General features: G+C 40.3%; 1 protein-coding gene across 11 annotated transcripts in view; it reads right to left on the minus strand.

Moving 5' to 3' along the window:
* The window catches only part of DOCK3 (dedicator of cytokinesis 3), a 340,630-nt gene that overhangs the window by 68,846 nt on the left and 253,232 nt on the right, over positions 1–18,552 (minus strand). For 9 of the 11 annotated variants that reach the window (XM_060240011.1, XM_060240016.1, XM_060240009.1 and 6 more), the window contains 6 exons: positions 14,899–14,984; positions 8,712–8,738; positions 8,502–8,597; positions 7,840–7,900; positions 3,748–3,841; positions 1,236–1,384 (listed from right to left, as the gene is read on the minus strand). In XM_060240011.1, the coding sequence (XP_060095994.1) occupies positions 1,236–1,384; positions 3,748–3,841; positions 7,840–7,900; positions 8,502–8,597; positions 8,712–8,738; positions 14,899–14,984 (513 nt within the window). The remainder of the gene's footprint in view (positions 1–1,235; positions 1,385–3,747; positions 3,842–7,839; positions 7,901–8,501; positions 8,598–8,711; positions 8,739–14,898; positions 14,985–18,552) is intronic. The other 2 variants (XM_060240010.1, XM_060240013.1) reach the window with 1 other exon arrangement.

Here is an 18,552-nt window from a genome sequence, read left to right on the forward strand (position 1 = left end):
GATGAAGTATTTTAATGTATTTTAATACTATGTATGGTATTTTAGCAAACTGATGTAAGCCACCCTGAGCCCTGCTTGCAGGGAATGGGCGGCCTAGTAAATCAAATGAAATAAAAATAAATAACATTTTCTTAAGAACATAAGAGAAGCTATGTTGGATCAGGCCAATGGCCCATCCAGTCCAACACTCTGTGTCACACAGTGGCCAAAAACTCCAGGTGCCATCAGGCGGTCCATCAGTGGGGCCAGGACACTAGAAGTCCTCACACTGTTGCCCCTCCCAAGCACCAAGAATACAGAGCATGACTTGCCCCAGACAGAGAGTTCCAACAATACGCTGTGGCTAATAGCCACTGATGGACCTTTGGCTCCATATGTTTATCCAATCCCCTCTTGAAGCTGGCTATGCTTGCAGCTGCTGCCACCTCCTGTGGTAGTGAATTCCATGTGTTAATCACCCTTTGGGTGAAGAAGTACTTCCTTTTATCCATTCTAACCTGATTGCTCAGCAATTTCATTGAGTGCCCATGTGTTCTTGTATTGTGAGAAAGGGAGAAAAGTACTTCTTTCTCTACCTTCTCTATCCCATGCATAATCTTGTAAATAATCTTTTAGGCTCCTGCAAGCATTTGAGGAGATAATTATACAAAAACGTTGTCCTTCCTTTCACAGGACCATCTCAATAGAACTCAGAATCCTGTTTGGATTTTTGGTTGTAGTCCTGAATTCATAAATATTTGAATCCTGGCATCCTAACTTCCCTTGTATTGTTGTTGCAGGGCATTCTCAAACAAATCTTGAAATGCCATTATACTGGTTTTCAAATGTCCCTAGTTCTTTCCCCTTCCAGGCAAAAAGCAGCAATAGAGCTTCAGGTAGACAAATGTTCCTATTAAATCAAGCGTAGTGGGCCACAAAGGAGAAGTGTAAAAATAACCTGGCCGTGGGAAAGAAAAGTTTGGGAAACCCTGCTCTAGACTGATCCTGCACTGAGAGCAGGGGGTTGGATTAGATGGCCTGTATGGCCCCTTCTGATATGTGGCTCCTGAGCTGCAGTTTGGCCACGCCAATCTAGAACCTGCTTTTGGTGGTCCATGGTATCTGAAAAACTCTCCTCCAACACCACATTTTAAATGAATCAATTTTCTTTCTGTCAGCTATCATTGTCCAGCTTTCATATTCATAAAAAGTAATGGGCAATACCCTAGTATAACTTATCAATCTTTTTTACATACCTTCCCTTTATTAAAATAGTGAATAATCTTCCGACAAAGACTTTCCTTTCGCTGCCACTCTGTCTGGGATGGATAGTGCAGGAACTCCCGAAGAGGTCTATCTTCCCATTGAAGCAGCTCACAGTACAACAACAATGTAAAAGCAGCCTCTGTTGGAATAAAGAGAAAGCTGTGATCACTGAGCAACAAATTTCCAACTGTCAGTTTAAATAGCTACACATGATCTCAAAAAGTATGAGGAAGAAAGAGAAAGTGAATTTGACACATTGAAGTTAAATTCTATTCACTGCATACATGCTATTAGAAAAGAAAATGGTACATGAAGAAAGTTCTTGCCCTTCTTATAGTTAATTGATATGTACAACAAAAAAAGGATTTTCAGCTGTTCAACTAAAACTTTATTTTTTCCAAGCTGTCATTTCAGCATCTCTTACAAACCCCAACATATGTATCTAATAAGATGTTATTACTATTAGATAGCATAGGTGTAATATGCAACAGATTAATGTTATTTACCCCAGAGTTACAGTTTGCAAACTATATACTTCACCAGATATTGTTTGAAAAATTAATGTAAATGTAAAATAATTAATCATATTTAATTTACTGCATTTGTATCCTGCCTTTTCACAAGAACATGAAGCAACACTTTTGTCTCTTAGCAGCCTGTGAGGTAGGATTAGAATGAGAACTTTGTACAAGTCGACAAGTGGAGTGCCTCGGATCTATCCCGGGGCCTGTTTTATTCAACGTCTTTATAAATGATTTCAATGAAGGAATAGGGGGAATGCTTATTAAATCTGCTGATGATACTAAATTGGGAGGGGTTGCAAATACAGTAGAAGACAGAAACAGGATACAGGATGACCTTGACAGGCTGGAAAACTGGGCTAAAACCAATAAAATGAATTTTAACAGGGATAAATGTAAAGTTCTGCATTTAGGTAGGAAAAATCCAATGCATGGTTATAGGATGAGGGAGACTTGTCCTAGCAGTAGTATGTGCGAAAAGGATCTAGGGATCTTAGTGGATCATACGCTGAACATGAGTCAACAGTGTGATGCGGTGGCTAAAAAAAGCAAATGCAATTTTGGGCTGTATCAACAGAAGTATAGTGTCCAGGTCACGTGATGTGATGGTATTGCTTTACTCTGCTCTGGTAAGATCTCACCTAGAGTATTGTGTTCAGTTTTGGGCACCAAATTTTAAGAAGGATATAGACAAGCTGGAACGGGTCCAGAGGAGGGCGGCGAAGATGGTGAGAGGTCTGGAGACCAAGTCCTATGAGGAAAGGTTGAAGGAGCTGGGGATGTTTAGCCTGGAGAGGAGGTGGCTGAGAGGTGATATGATCACCATCTTCAAGTACTTGAAGGGCTGTCATATAGAGGATGGTGTGGAATTGTTTTCTGTGGCCCCAGAAGGTAGGACCAGAACCAATGGGTTGAAATTAAATCAGAAGAGTTTCCGGCTCAACATTAGGAGAACTTCCTGACAGAGTGATTCCTCAGTGGAACAGGCTTCCTCGGGAGGGATCTCCTTCCTTGAAGGTTTTTAAACAGAGGCTAGATGGCCATCTGACAGTGATGAAGATCCTGTGAATTTAGGGGAAGGTGTTTGTGAGTTTCCTGCATTGTGCAGGGGGTTGGACTACATGACCCTGGAGGTCCCTTCCAACTCTATGATTCTATGATTCTAAGTTCACCTAGTCACTTTTACAGTACAGTGATGACAGGAATTTGGGTTCCCACATTAATACTAACTATTGCTACTAGACCACACTTAAGGCTGGATCTCATCTTGGACTTCCATGTACAGAAGTGTGACTTCCCTGACTAGCAGTGTCTTTTGGTTGTGTAAGAGACAACAGACATTTGTAAAAGCCTAGAGAGTGTATTTGTGCTGTTGTGCAGTGAACTCCTATGAATGGCTCAGCAGTTAGAGATCTGATTAGTTATCTGATAGTTGATAAATAGGTGGCTCATTTGCAAGTGGTGATTATGAAACAATCTGAACCTACAAGAGTTCAGGCATCCTTAACTGTGATGTCATTTAGATAACAGTTATTGTATAGTACAAGAGAGGCTAGATGGCCATCTGACAGCAATGAGGATCCTGTGAATTTAGGGAAAGGTATTTGTGAATTTCCTGCATTGTGCAGGGGGTTGGACTAGATTACCTTGGAGGTCCCTTCCAACTCTATGATTCTATGATACTACTACTGTATGCGTATGCCACTTGGCTGTAATATTTGATTTATAGATTTGCAGTTGTTAAAAACTATGTGAAGAGTCCAGTGGAACATTTAAGACCAACAAAATTTAATTCTGGGTATAAGGTTTTGTGTGCATACCCATTTGTTGGTCTTAAAAGTGCCACTGGATGTTCTATTGCTTCAGACCAACATGGCTACTCACCTGAAACTATGCAGCTTGTTACTTGTTAAGGAATCCTCCTGAATGCATATTTAGGGCTTTCAAGTCCCCTTTCCCTGCAGTGTCCTTTTTTACATACCTGTGTAGTTTTCAGCTTGCAAATGCATGTCACACAACTTGTGGATATAACGGATATACATCTCCTCTTTGTTAATTTCAGATTTATAAAAATTCTGTAGCAAAAGAAAAGAATGAATATTTAACAATTTGCCTAGATTAGGATATTTTTAGTGTTCTAAATTTATTTATACAAATGCACTTAAAATATGAAGGGGACTTAATTCTGTTTTTTATTTAGTGGTTTAAAACTAAAAAATCATACATTTCAATACAGTAAATGTTAACACAACTGGCTGAATCGAGCACAAGGTTCTTAAAAGGTCTTCACAAGGATCCCTAATTTTTCCAGAGTTCGCCTCCCTGCGTCACAATTTCCAGTCCCTGGGACATTTATTCTGAGGTCACAGGACCTGCAGGAAGTAATAACAGGGAAACCACAGTATACATGTTTAGCTAAACAGCAAAAACACTGTGTGCCAATTAACCAGCAATTCAAAAACTACTGAACACTATATCCAGTACTACTTTTTAGTCTCTTGTTTTATATCTCAATAATCATTCCAGAAATATATTGCATGTCAATTTCCAACAAAGTCCATATCACATCAAAGAGTCAAATTCATTCATACACTTCTAAAGTCCACATTACAATGTCCGTCGATTCACTGAATGCACTGAAATTGTTGCTTGCAGCAAAAATGATGTCTAAACTGTATCGTAAGTGAAAGCTGATAATATGCATCCTAGATTTGAGTCAGCATGTTTCAATCCCCATCTTCTTTGGGTCACAATAATTCTTGTGGAACAACTGCTCAGTTAGTATATAAGCAATACAAGGTTGTCCTCTCAATGATATCGGCAGTGAAGTTCTCATAATAACTAGAGGTGCTTGGTTCAACAAGTTTAGAAGTGGAACAAGCAGTGAAGTATAAGCTTTGTTTTCTCCCAGACCAGTTGATACTTAGGAGCCATTTAACTACTTATCCATAAATTATGTTTGTCACGTTTGAATCTAGTTTGAGCTGTTATATCATTGGTTTACGATCAAAAGCTCATAACTGCCTTGATATCATGAGAATGGTCTTTGTCTGTCACTAACATCATTGCACCAGATATTGAAAAACTTGCATGTTTGCATCAGTCACAACTATCACACTGAATAAAATGCCAATTATAAAAAATATATTATGTTAGCAGGTCTTATGTTGCTATCATATATTTGATGTCTCCTTTGCTACTTAGAAATAAAGTACTGATTATTAGATTTTTTTCTTTTTGCAGGTTTTATGCTGCTGCTAAATGCTTGTTTGCTATCACACAATTATATCCACATAGAATAAATCATTTTTGTTACCTACTACAAATACTTTGTCTTTATATCATATGGTTTAGAGTAATAAGCAGTGCAAATCTTTATGCAGAACCTTTTATACATAATTCCCTTGTGGTGGTGGCAAAACTGAGCACCCTCACTGGTTGGAACTTTTCTGCATGAACTATTGGCTCATGAACAATCTACCACCGTCTCTGGCCTCCCATTGGCTGACTCCCCTACCCCTGCCTACTGCAGGCCCAGAAATGTTGAACAAACCACCAAAACAGTCTTACCTCAGAGACAGATATCTCTCTGATACTTCTCAGTGTCTTCTCTGTCGACCGGCCTCAGAAAGGCCTGCTGCTGTACTGCAGCCTCATGAAAGGCATCACGGCTGGTGGCAGCCAAAGACCTCTGCTACCTCATCAACGGTCCATACAGACAGCCTCCCAACACATGTAACCTCCAAAGGCCACCAAAATAGCTAGGAATCCACCACCTCCACTATAATGTGACTAGGAAGCAAGGCCTGGCACTGCCAGGAGCATTTCCTCAGAGGGCATGGCTGTCCCAACTTTACTGTCTTTCCTGCCTCTTTCCTGTCACTTCCTCTTCCTTCACCCCTCAGCCTCACCCCAGGATGGCGGCTGAGAAGGAGATAAGGTTGCCAACTACATGTAGGGAAATTCCTGGACATTTGAAAGGTGGAGCTTGGAAAAGGTTTGAGGAAGAGTGGAACCTCAGACAGGTACAATGCCATAGACTCCAAACTGACAAGTTCCTCCTGGAGAACCATTGTTGCCAATCTCCAGGTGAGTGAATGAAAAGCCTAGAGTTCCACAGAGAATGACTCAACCAACAACAGGTTTTCTCCAGAGCTAGTGTCATAGAAATGTTGTATGCTGGAAGTTGATAAGTGGAATACGTCTCTCAGATGAAGACATTTGAAACAGTATTACAAGCTTTACTATTAGAGGCTTATGACCATCCACTATATAATAAACATCTTTATAGAAATGAAATTTAAAGCAACGTCTTAACATCATAAATTCTTTGCTGAAGAACAAGAATTATCTGCAGTTGCAACACATTGGACACTGGCACTTTAATTAATGGTTTTCAAGGACTTCAAACTGGATATGGACTAACTGCAAGCACTTTTGAATATTTATTCTTTGCACTTTATATCTTGCATTTGTGACAATATGCTGTTGTATGCAGTGATATGTGAAAATGTGTGAAGCTGAAGTGTTTAATTATCTATTACACTTTTGAAGTGTTTTTCACTAATTTTTCGTTATTTTTCCACAGTTTTTTGTTGTTGGTTGAATCTCCAGGTGAGGGCTGGAGGTCACTCAGAATTACAACTAATCTCCAGATGGCAGAGATCACTTCCCCTGGAGAAAATGGCTGCTTTTCAAGGTGGACAGATACAGAGAGTGAGAGAGATATGGAGGGAAAGTGAGACACAGAAAGAGATTGAAGTCATCTGCTTAAGACCAACAACGTTATCAGAGACAGACTGTTGGTCTGAAAGGGATCATTAAAGGCCCCTGGGGGAGAACTCACTGGGGCCAGTCCTGACTACAGCTGCCAGTTCCAGGTTGGTGGGAAATTCCTGGAGATTCTGTAATAGAATTTGAGGAGGGCATAGGAGTTAGGGCTCCAGCGTGGGGTTTGCCAGACACAGGTTCTTGCTGTTGAAGCTGCCTGGGTGATTTTGGACCAGTCACAGACTTCCAGCCTAACCTGCCTCACAGGGTTGTTGTTCAGATCAAAGGCGGGGGGACAGGAGAATGATGCATTGGTCTCCCCCCCCCCACTGTGGATAACGAGTAAAGACTGTCTTTTTCTGGCCACAGTCTACAACAGGTAACAATTTACAAATATTTGGGGGTCATGATTCAGTTCTCAGGGTCAAAGAAGGCTCACCACGAATATGCTGCCAATTCTGGTCGCAAATCGACCCAGGCCACCGTTAGGTTTTTTCTCACGAAAGGGGGGCATTTTATACCAGTTGCATTAAAACTCTACTTGACCAAAACAATACCCCAACTCACTTATGGAACTATGTTGGGTCCATCCTTATCAAGTTTTGATCCCCTTGCGAAAATTCAGTCCAAATTCTTGAGAGCCATTTTCCACTTTCCAACCTGCGTTTCCAATGCAGTACTACGCTTGGAAACTGGCTTGCTAAGGATAGAGGCTAGGGTGAGCCTACTTTCAGTCACCACTTGGCTTAATCTCAGCCATTGCCCCATGAATATCACATCGTTAATTTTAAAGGATAGTTATTGTTCCTCTTGGGTTAGAGCCATCCATCAGAAATTGTCTACGCTTGGCTTTTTACCTGAATCTCTCCAGATAATGGCCCTGGATCAAGCCAGGGCCATAGTCAAACAGAGACTAAAAGACATTGAGAGACAGAATGATATTGCCAAGGTCCCGGATTATCTAGCTCCCCCTCAAAGGATATGTGTGTTAGCTCCAGCCCCCTATCTCTCAACTCTAACAATACCATACCATTGTGGGGAGGAAGCAGGCGAAGTGAGAGGGATTGTTGAAATAGAGGCAAGTCATTTTAACAACCTCTATCACTCCCTTCCCCTGCTTCCAAGTGTTCCCTTTAAATAGCTTTTACAAGCTGCGCGAAAGTGAAGTCCAAGCGGTAAGTTCACCTCTCCACCATTTAAAGGAATGGTTTTTGCAAGCAGGCACTAAAAGTTGCATAAAGGAACTTGAAGAATGGTCAATACACATACACAAACCAAATACAAAAGTACATAGTGTTCTTACCATAAGGTTAACAGTGCAGCCTATTTTCTTGTTCTCTGTTTCATCTCCTTTCATACAGTCCCTATAGAAAAAGGAGGTGGCAATTGTTGGAATTTGCATGTTTCAAAATTTGTTTCAGAAATAAAAATTAGTGTGTATGTGGGGGGAGTGGGAATATGCACATAAAGATCAAAATGTTCTTTTTGATGTGAGAGAGGTGTTAGATTTGCATGAGTTCTAAATAAAGTACTTAAGCTACAGAGTAGAGAAAAAATGACATTAAACCTTTAAATATGCCTAACATATAATATAGTTACTGGTATGTGTTTGGATCCACTCCCTCTATGGAGTGTGATTTTCTCATCTCCCTCTTTTGCTGAAACCCCAAATGTTCTCTGAAATGCTGTTCCTGGGGTACCCCAGAAGCAGAATTTTGGGCTACAGAGGGAGGAGGGAAATTAGAAGACTTACCATCTTCTATCCTTCCACTAACAGAAACACTCAACTGGATCTAATCCCTGGAACCTAAGTTAAAATGGCAAATTATTCTGCTATTTTCCCCTTGCCTTATTAAGAGATAAATGACTACATAAGCATAATGGAGAAAAGTCGTATCTCTTGTTAGCACTGATATCACAAGCACTATGCAACAGATACCCATGAATGTTCAACAGACTTCTTACCTGTAGTCAAGGAGACGCTCCATCAGACGAGTAACTGATGTAACAAAAGAGATGCCAGTCTCCCGCCAAGTCTCCTGCTCAATCTTTTCCAGCAGGCTGTGTGAAATTAAATAGTGTATAAATCTTCCTTGGAAATATAAAGCCTGGAAATCCCTGGAAGCAATTTTAGTATTTATAATACTTCCACACAAAACTCAATCATCATCTTACCTGGGATAGGGCCCAAAGAGCTGAGTTCTGATCCATGTTGCATGAAGTAAAGATAAGGAGATTACTGATCTAAGGTTATACATTATCACTACTTCATACTAAGGGAACACTATACCCCCACTCTTTTTATGGAACCATAAATAGATGAAAATGTATTTTTCTTTAATATGATATAATCAGACATGCAAATTCATCCCCACATTTCCTTATTTTGGCCATTATGAAAAATAAATTTGCATTTTCCTTTTTTCTATGATGAGTGTTGTTTAATCATCTACCTCTCACCATCTTTATTGGTCCATGGAACATCATCAACTATCATATCACGCTAGAAGGATTATACACAAGCATGGCATCTTATACAGGCAACTATGGGCATTGATCCTCTCTTGTTCAGAGACTCTAAATATTTTAATAGTTTGTTAACCCAGCAGATCAAAAGACATATTGATTAGTTCAATTCCCTAACTGTAACACACAACAAATAATTTGTTATCCAGTGTCCTTGTAGATTAATGACAGGATCCTTGGAAGTTTGAGGTCTACCACCTTGCTTGTATTACCCTTGCTCTTCCTGGTTAATTAAATCTTCTGGTCAAAGCAGCTGGCTGACGGGGTCCAAGAGGGAGTTAATGACTCTGGTGTGTCCACTTCTAAAGAAGCCTACTCAGGACCCAGAAGATCTCAATAACTCAAAAGTCTCAAATGTTCTGTTCTAGAGCAAGGTGATTGAATGGGTGGCAGATGAACAACTTCAAGCTTTCCTGGATAAGGCAAATGCTTCCGATCCTTTCCACCGTTTTTAGGTCTGGTTATAGGACTGAATCAGCCTTAATTGCTTCGGCAGTACCCTGTTCTGGAAGATGAATTAAGGGAATGCATGTCTGTTGATTCTCCTGGATGTCTCAGCAGCTTTTGATACCATCAATCATGATATTCTTCTGGGCCACCTTTCTGGGCTGAAATTGAGAAGCACCATTTTGTGGCAGTACATTTTATTATGGCCATAGACCAGTAGTATTGTTTTGTGGTAGTTCTGGTCTGACGTATCTGGGTAGGTTTCAGAAGATGGTGGGTTTTCTAGGTGGACAAGTATCGTGCTTGTCAAGGCTTCTTTCACATTCTGAAGGACTAGGAGGTTTATAATGGGAGACAGCAGTCTATTGTCTGTTCCTCAGTTTCACTCAGCCTATTATCAGTTTTTAATCATTCATTGCAAGCCATTGCTGCAACTTGCTTGTGTGAAAAAATGTGTGCTTTTGTTCACCTGCAGAATGCCTTTTGGCTACACATCATAATACTCATCCCCCCTTACTTTAACATTTCTAACTATGGGCTTGCTTTTAGATGTCCTGATCATCCTTATTTCAGACAGGAAGAACTTTTTTCTTGTCTTTCATTTCAGTGAGTATGGAATTGGATTTCACAAATAACTTGGAGCCTGAAAAGGGACTTCTTAAAAAATGATGGCTGGAAAACCTCCGCTTGTGGATACCATATCTAAGCTAAGCAGTGTAGAGAACCAGACTGCTGCAGTAGAGGGTGACACCCTATTCTGGCCTGAGAGAGAAGAGAAGATTAATTATGTTTACTCTTTTCTGTCTTGGAAAAAGTAGCAATGGTAGGAGCTGAGTGTGCTTGACAATCAGTCTCAGGAGAAGAAATAACCGGCTTTTCCCATTTTTTCAAGAGGAGGGGGCAGCACATGAAGTGAAGGTTTCTAGAAATTGTTCTGCTATTTCTCCCTTGCCTTGTTTAACAGACAAGGGATAGATACTGGGAGCCTGAGGGAAGCAGAATGCTTCAGGATGGTGTGCACCTACTTCTCTGGATTTGAGGTTGTTGCGCCCTCAACATTCTTGGAAAAATTTTGTTGCCTGTTAGCTACATAAGGAACCTCTGGGATTGTAGGATCCTTGCTGTCATTCTGCAAGAAGACTCTGCTTATATATGCTTCCCAATATACAAAAACTTCTCAGGTCATATATAACTCCAGAACTCTGACACCTCGACAACAGGCCCATCCATGAGTTCCACTCTGGCCCCTGTTTCTCTGTCTAAAGATACTACCACTCTAATACATTCTGCCTCCAAGCCTCCCAGTAAAATACCAAGGTCACAACACAGAGGCAGGAGATGACAAACCACCTCCAAACATCTCTTGTCTTTAAAACTCCACAGTATCACCCTACGTTTGTTGTTATTTGACAGTAAAAAAATAAAGATAACACCAAACTTTATAAATATAATTACAAAGTGATTTTTGCTGAAATAAGAAATAAACTTAATTTGTGAAAAACCTATAAAACCTATAAATTGTTAGGTCAAATAAATGCAGTAAAGATGTCAGCAATATCAAAGATTATCTATATGCTATATAATTTATCAGTTACAATACGACACAAAACACTTAATGAACGGCAAAAAATTATAAATGGTTTTGCTTGGGAAAATAAGAAACCAAAAGTTAAATTACAAGTAGCTTAAAACAAACAAATTTACAGTCTTGTCATAAAAGTCTGCAAATTCTTGAACTATTATGATCTGCCTGCATAATTTTATAACCGTCTTTAGTTTGTACTGCCACTACAGAGCTTACAGCTTTCTTTTTATTCACTCTATAAGCTAAGAATTTACTAGCTTTATTGCCATATTCAAAATAATGTTGCTTTGCTGGGGTCATTTCATAGAAAAAGAGGTGCCGGAGTTAATTATCACAACTCATTTGCATATTTAATTTACATATGCCACACATCCTTGACATCACTGGAAGGTGTACTAAATTATATCAGCTCAGCATCTACCTTAAAATGCTTCTTAAATTATAACTGTCATAATAAAACCTTACTCCCACCATACTTTTAAAAATTGGTTTCTGTCAGGGCCCGGACCTGCAGGTAGAGACGGGCGGCTGCTGTTGCCCTGGCAATCGGCCAGGACGCTGGCAGCCGGCTACGGTGCTTTCAAGGAGTAGCTCAAGCGTTATCTAGCAGTCCTAATTAGTCTCTACCGTAAATCAGTCCAGCCGAAGGGAGAAGCAGGGCGCGTCGTCACAGGAATGCAGTGGGTCAGAAGCCAGAGGAAGCAAGCCGAATATATTCAAAGTACCGAAAGCCAGTCCACAGAGCAAAAGCAGAGTCCAGTTCCAAGTCCAAGATTCAGGCCGGGTCAGGAGCAAACGGGTTCTCTCAGCAGGCAAGAGGGTGCAGGGCGTGGTCACGTCCGAGGAGGATCGTTCGTTGCCAGCACAGTTTGCCCTAAGGCGAGGACTACAGATATACTGTGCTGGCTTGTTAACTCGTTAGTACTCCGGGCTTAGATCTCTCCTCCCACGCATGCGTGCTTCTTTCCGTCTGTCTTTGAACTCCTGCCGTCTCCTTTCACGGAGCCGGCTCACAGGTGGCGGGGATTCAGGAGGTGATGCACTAGGGCCCGGTGTGGCCTGATCAGTCTCAGGAGGGGATGAGCTAGGGCCTGGTGTGGCCTGATCAGTTTCAGGTGGCTCCTGCTCTGGGTTAGCAAGGGCTGGGTCTGGTGCAGGCATGACAGTTTCTGGCTTTGTATATAACACATTTTTATGCATCCTACAAATACCTAACTCTTCTAGCTCAGTTCTTGTTTCTTTCAGTTCTTTGCATATTCCAGAAAAATCTAGGCCTTCCCCCAATCTAAAATTTTAATCTTTGCTATCAGATTTGCCTTCTCTAAGTCTCTCTGTTTTTCAAATGTGTTGAAATACTGATAACATGATTTCTTATAACTGCCTTAACTGCCTCCCATACTGTAACAGGAGGTACTCCTTTACCAGAGTTAAGTTGAAAAGTTTGTCTTATTGCTTATACCAACCCATCCTATGGCAAACAATATGGATGTTATAATATCCTGAGATACCATGCCCTCTATTTAAATTAACAAAGCCAGAATGTTACCTAGATTTATGGCACCTGCACCTACGACAGCAGTCTGCTTTTTATCACTCTCCAGTGTTTTTTCAGCCCTGTTTTGTCCTACACCAGGGGTGGGGAACCTTTTTTCTGGATATTTATAACATCATTCGCGGACCATACAAAATTATCAACTTAAAAAACAGTGCTCCGCTGAGGGAGAACGATTCAGGCCAGCAAAATTAATGCAATAATTGTTTTTCTATTTGAAGTCATGTGGGGAGAGCCTAATCTGGTGCACACACAGCCCGCCGTCCTAGGCAAATGCCTAGGTCCAGGGCTTTTTTGTAGAAAAAGCCCAGCAGGAACTCAGTAGCACATTAGACCACATCCCCTAATATTAGCATATTAGGTCACATACTCATTAGCATATTAGGTCACACCATCTGGGATAACCAAGTGCAAACTGAACTGTGACAGTGACTTTTCCACGCCCTGCAGCAATTCTGTCCAGCCAGGCCCCAGGGAGGCTGCCGCACAGTACATCTGGGCCCTGTGATTCCTGCCTGGCCCTGGGGAGGCTGCTGCACAGTGCGGTTGGGTCCCACAATCCTCGCTGGCCAGAGAGGCTGCCACATGGCTCGGTTCGGCCCAGCAATCCCCGAGGGCCACACCAAGTGACCTCGAGGGCTGTATACGGCCCTTGGGATGGAGGTTCCCCATCCCTATCCTACACTAACAAACACAGATCCCTATTTGTGATTCTTTTAATCTTCTAAAAACATTCCCATAATTCCATGATTCCACACTGCCCACTTATATTAAGAATTGCTGCTTGCCATTCCCATTTTGTCAGATGAAGTCTGCTTAAGAGCATACGGAAGCTTACATTCTAAATAAAGCTTAGTTGGTCTTAAAGGTGCACTTGTCTACTGCTTTGTTCAAACTGAAAATATGCTATAATTGATTGTTAAAGGAGCTTTACTTAATTTCCTATATAAACTTTCTTTCATAGGTGCTGAATCAAAAGTTACCAAAGTATTCCCAGCTCTTGCTGCTTGGGAGTTAATCCTAAATGCATGAGAAATCTTAACAGCATCTATTAAGTCTGAGCCTAAGATTCCAAAAAACAGGTCCTCTAAATTAGTAAACTAGTTCACTTCATCCACCTTCTCCTTAACCTCCCTCAGGCTAAGAGATAATCTACTGTTGTTATCCAGTTCTTCTAACTTGTTTTCAAGTTCAGTAATTTTGTCATTGTTTCTATGGCATGATCTCATTGATGATATATTTTGTTTCTAACCTCAAGTTTGTTCTTCAGCTCCTCAACCACAATTTACTGATTTTACAGTTCTAAACTCTGTAAAATTAATTCAGTCTTTTTTTCATTAATCCTGTTTTCCATAGATTCAGTCTTACCATCTAATACTGCTACAGATTTTTCAAACTTTAATTTTTCTCCCACAAATGCATTAAACTCACTTTTAAGATCTCTTATGCTACCCAAAGACAGCACCACATTTGTAAGAGAACCTTCTCCAGAAGAGAGTGTAGTGGAGTTTTTTTGCATTATTTAGTTTTTGATGTCCCTTTACTAATTTATTTTCGATAAGGAAATTTTATAGGTCAGAAGCGCTGCACATCATCTGGAGTGCATTCCCTCCTCCCTAGCCATTCCTGCTGCCTCCTCAGCTGTTCCTAATCCCAATACTATCAGAAGTGAAAATATCAGAATAAAGAGTAATAATTGGGGGAGGGGCAGCTTTCCACTATTGGCTACTGTCAATCCAATCCTTGATATATCAGGCATTTTACAGAGCTGGTAAAGTCAACTGTACATTCCTAAAGTACTCACTGTGGAAAAGCATTTGAGACCAAAAGGACTTGCCCTCCCAAGAGCTGATGAATCTAGCCATCTACTATGAAAAAAGTACCTTTACATACATTTTTTTAAAAATAAGAATGAAGCTATCAGAGACTGAATTGTTCTGTGGACTAATTATTCTGTGTTTTATGTAATAGCACTTATATGCAAAAGGGTTTAAAATAATGCATACTTTTCAAGTGTTAGTATACATGATTTATAAGCAGTATTAATACTAGTTTCTCATACATAGACATATCATACTATTTCGCATACTAAAAAGCTAGACATAATTTCCAGACTTTTATTTCTGAACTGAGCTTCATGCTATGACACGAGTACCTTTTAGTGTTTTTTGGAGAAAGACTTTAATCATCATGCTAACATCCTTGCATGTGTTTATTAAGAGGTTTCCTGTAATATTAAGAATAAGGCTTACAGCAGACTGAAGAGCTCCCGATAGTTCTCATCTCCTTTTCCTTCTGACACCAAGCTGTCCAGTTTGTCAATCAACTCTGCCTCCACCTTAATCAGAAAGAAATAATACATAAAACCAGATTTCATCTTTGTAAATCCCAAACACTAGTGAAATTATATTTTATGGTTCATATTTTCTGCAGAATGTCTGTTTTTATGAAAGGACGGATGCTTTCTGTCCTTAGAGAAAACATTCTTAAGGCTAAATTGACCCAATTTAGTTTTCATGAAACAAAGGCATTTCTGGAAAATTGTACCTCATTGGTACAAATAAGGCAGCAAAAAGCAGAAAGGGCTATTTTTGCTTTTGAAATCTTACATTTCTCCCTCTCCCTGACTTTTTGGGAGTAGTCACCACAAAGATTTTCCGGAAAATCAATATGATGGTAAAAATATACCTATCACATTATTCTGTACTAAAGTGACAATTTTCTAGATACAGAGAATAAACACACTGCAAGCAATTCATACCGTAACAACCTTCATAACAATAATCAACCTACCACAAAATACCTGAAAAAAACCCATATTCTACCGCTCTACTCAGCAAAGTTTGAAGTCTTCTTCTAAATTAAGTGTCTCTTTGGTTAGAGGAAGAAGTGAAGTATGATAAAGGTCAGTATTTTATATGCTAGCACAAAAGGCTGCTGGGGTGGCTAACAATCAATCCAAAGATTAGAGTTAACAGCAATAATAATTTTACCATGAATGGCTGAAGCTGCTGCACCAGCCTAAGACAGTAAAAGAGACTCTTTGTTACCTTAGCCACCTGTTTATCAAGTGATAAAGAGGCACCCAGAGTTTCTCCAAATTGTGCACTTGCTCCCTTAAGGGGAGTGGTTATCTCCCACCAAATCCTCATTAGCATTATGCAAATTAGAGCCTTGTATGAAGACTCTTGGCCCTTCCAGGTACTCATCTTCTTCGGGTTGGTTTGGACAGACATTATGTAACTGCCTAGACATTATTTCCTCAAGACAAACTCCTGTTCTTTATGGTAGAGTAATGTTTCTTCAGAAACAAATGAAATATTATTTCAGGAAACAGTTATTTTTATACTCAACAAACAAGGTTTTGGGTTTTTTAATGGGGAAACTGACTTTGTTATTCTCACAGGAACCTCTTGGATGGTGCCCCATAACTGCAAATTCATACTAGTTTGGTGTAGTGGTTAAGTGTATGGACCCTTAACTGGGAGAACTGGGTTTGATTCCCCACTCCTCCACTTATAGCTGCAGGAATGGCCTAGGGTCAGCCATAGCTCTTGCAGGAGTTGTCCTTGAAAGGGCAGCTTCTGTGAGAGCTCTCTCAGCCCAACCCACCTTCAGGGTGTCTGTTGTGGGAGAGGAAGATTAAGGAGATTGTGAGCCATTCTGAAATTCTGAAATTTGGAGCGTGGGTGGGATATAAATCCAATATAATAATAATAATAATCTTCTTCTTCTTGTAGTAGTAGTAGTCCTTGTTGAAGTGTGCAGCTCAGCATGCCTGGACATTGGGGGGCACCACATAACTCTAAGGGTGTGTAGGTGTTATCGCCATGAAAAGAGTACTCTCTTTGTCTTAACCTGGGAGCTGCCTTCTGAACCCTCCTCTCTCTTGCTTTATCTTTTCAATCCCTTCACTTGGCCTTCCATGGAGACAAAAACTTCTGCAAGTGTCTCCAGTAGATACAGTGCCCCCATATTCCCCTACACATGGTGCCAGATTAGCTGGCTATTTGTGATAGGGATAGCAGTACTCTTTAGATTAGGCTTCTCTCTCTTCTTTTAACTGCATCCTGAATGTGAATGTGATCTACTTGAATAAATGTAACTTTGCCCTTTTGCAATATACTTATTGGGAGATTTATTTATTGCACTCAGTATCACGCTTCTATGATTAGGCAAACTCTATTAACCAAATATCCCAATAGTCCTTTCCTCATTTTCTGGCAGCATTTTGAACTGCTTGCCAATAACTTCATTGCAGGGGTTTTTTCCATTGACCCCCACCAAACTCCTAAACTCTTCAGCACTGACTTGCACATCTATAATTTAAAAACAAACAAACATGGTATACTGTCCTAGTGCGTCTAATTTTTCTGCATAACCCACACATGGGGACAAGTGTTACAACATCAAGCCTGAGAGAGGGTTGATGTCTGGAAAGGTTCTAGATAGTGTTTCTCATCTTTTTTGGTATGCTGACACACAACTCAAAATTTACTTGGTACAGTGACCCACTTAAAAAAAATAGAACATGCACAAATTAATAAAATTCCAAGTCTGAGACCCACTTTCACAGGCTTTGCAATCCACAGGGTTGGTCTATGCTACTCTCCTATTTCATCACATTCCTCATAATGTTCTTCAGAAAGTGTAGTCGTTTGTCCCACCACACTGCCTTTTTCTCTCCATGATTATAAGTAACTTGCCCACCTTCTCTTTCTGAATCCCAATGTTGCGTATGCTCTGTTCTCTATGTATCACCACAGGCCTGCATCCCCATTGGCTGCTCTCTTTTTTCTACTACTCACAGATCTATCTAGAGTGTTACTCACATTTTTCTGTTTCTTTCAGCACTCCCATGTTCATTATCCTCTTTCCCCATCCCATAGGTTTCACCACAGCCCTTTTTATTCCTTTTCTCTTTTCCCACCTCCACCTTTCACTTCTTCCATCAGTGTTTTTCTGTGCTCCACGTCTCTTCCTCATTGCTAAATTTAGCAATATCAGCCACCAAGGATTCAATTTTCTGGGCAGCTCGGACACAGAGGATATCAGACAGATCATGAAGTATCACTGGCTCACTGGATGCAACAGGCTAGAAAAACAGTCTCCATCTCCCACACAGGCAGCAGGTGTGCTGCAGCATTTTGCACCAGCTGTAGTTTTGAGAGACTTTTCTCCATCATAAGACATCGTGCTAGTCACTCTGCAAAAAACTTGAGAGCCTGACGACTGTTCAAACTTTTTCCTCCTGGACGAAGATGACATCACATTGAAACATGTAGAATATGCTGCTATCCATGTTGAGGGTCGTTTGGAACGTCTACTCCGTCTGGAATATGTGAAATATGGACTTTGTATTTTTCCTAGCACTTTGTTCTGTTCCAATCAATTTATAGCTCTGTGGCTACTTTATGGAACTCTTTTCCTAAGAATTTTGATGAATTGTTTATGAACTTTATACTAAAAATTTTGTATAATTAATTCTAATAAGTGTATGAGAGTCATTAGTAATTTTTTCACAGATTTTGTTCTTTGTTTGTAGTTTCCAGATCAGCTGCAAGAGCAAGCCTGTTCAGAGCAAGTTACAGTAGTCAAGCCAGGAAGTTACCATTGCATGGGCCACTATGGCAAGATCCTGGGTGGAGAAATAGGGGACCAACTGCCTTACCTGCTGTAGATGTGATGGGCCTTACACTATGAGGACTATATTAGGTACACGTTAGATTCTTCTAGAATATTTTTCAAGATGTAAAATAAAATTCAAGTCACATAACATCTTAAAGATTGACAAAATGTTTCAGGGTTCCTTTCCAGGATGTTTGAGATGCTACTACACTTGAATTTAGTTTTGCAACTATGACTAACACAGCTGTCTATTGGACACCTTTTGCAGATGTGAAAGT

This window comes from Heteronotia binoei, chromosome 5 (assembly GCF_032191835.1).
Source record: "Heteronotia binoei isolate CCM8104 ecotype False Entrance Well chromosome 5, APGP_CSIRO_Hbin_v1, whole genome shotgun sequence".
NCBI lineage: Eukaryota > Metazoa > Chordata > Lepidosauria > Squamata > Gekkonidae > Heteronotia > Heteronotia binoei.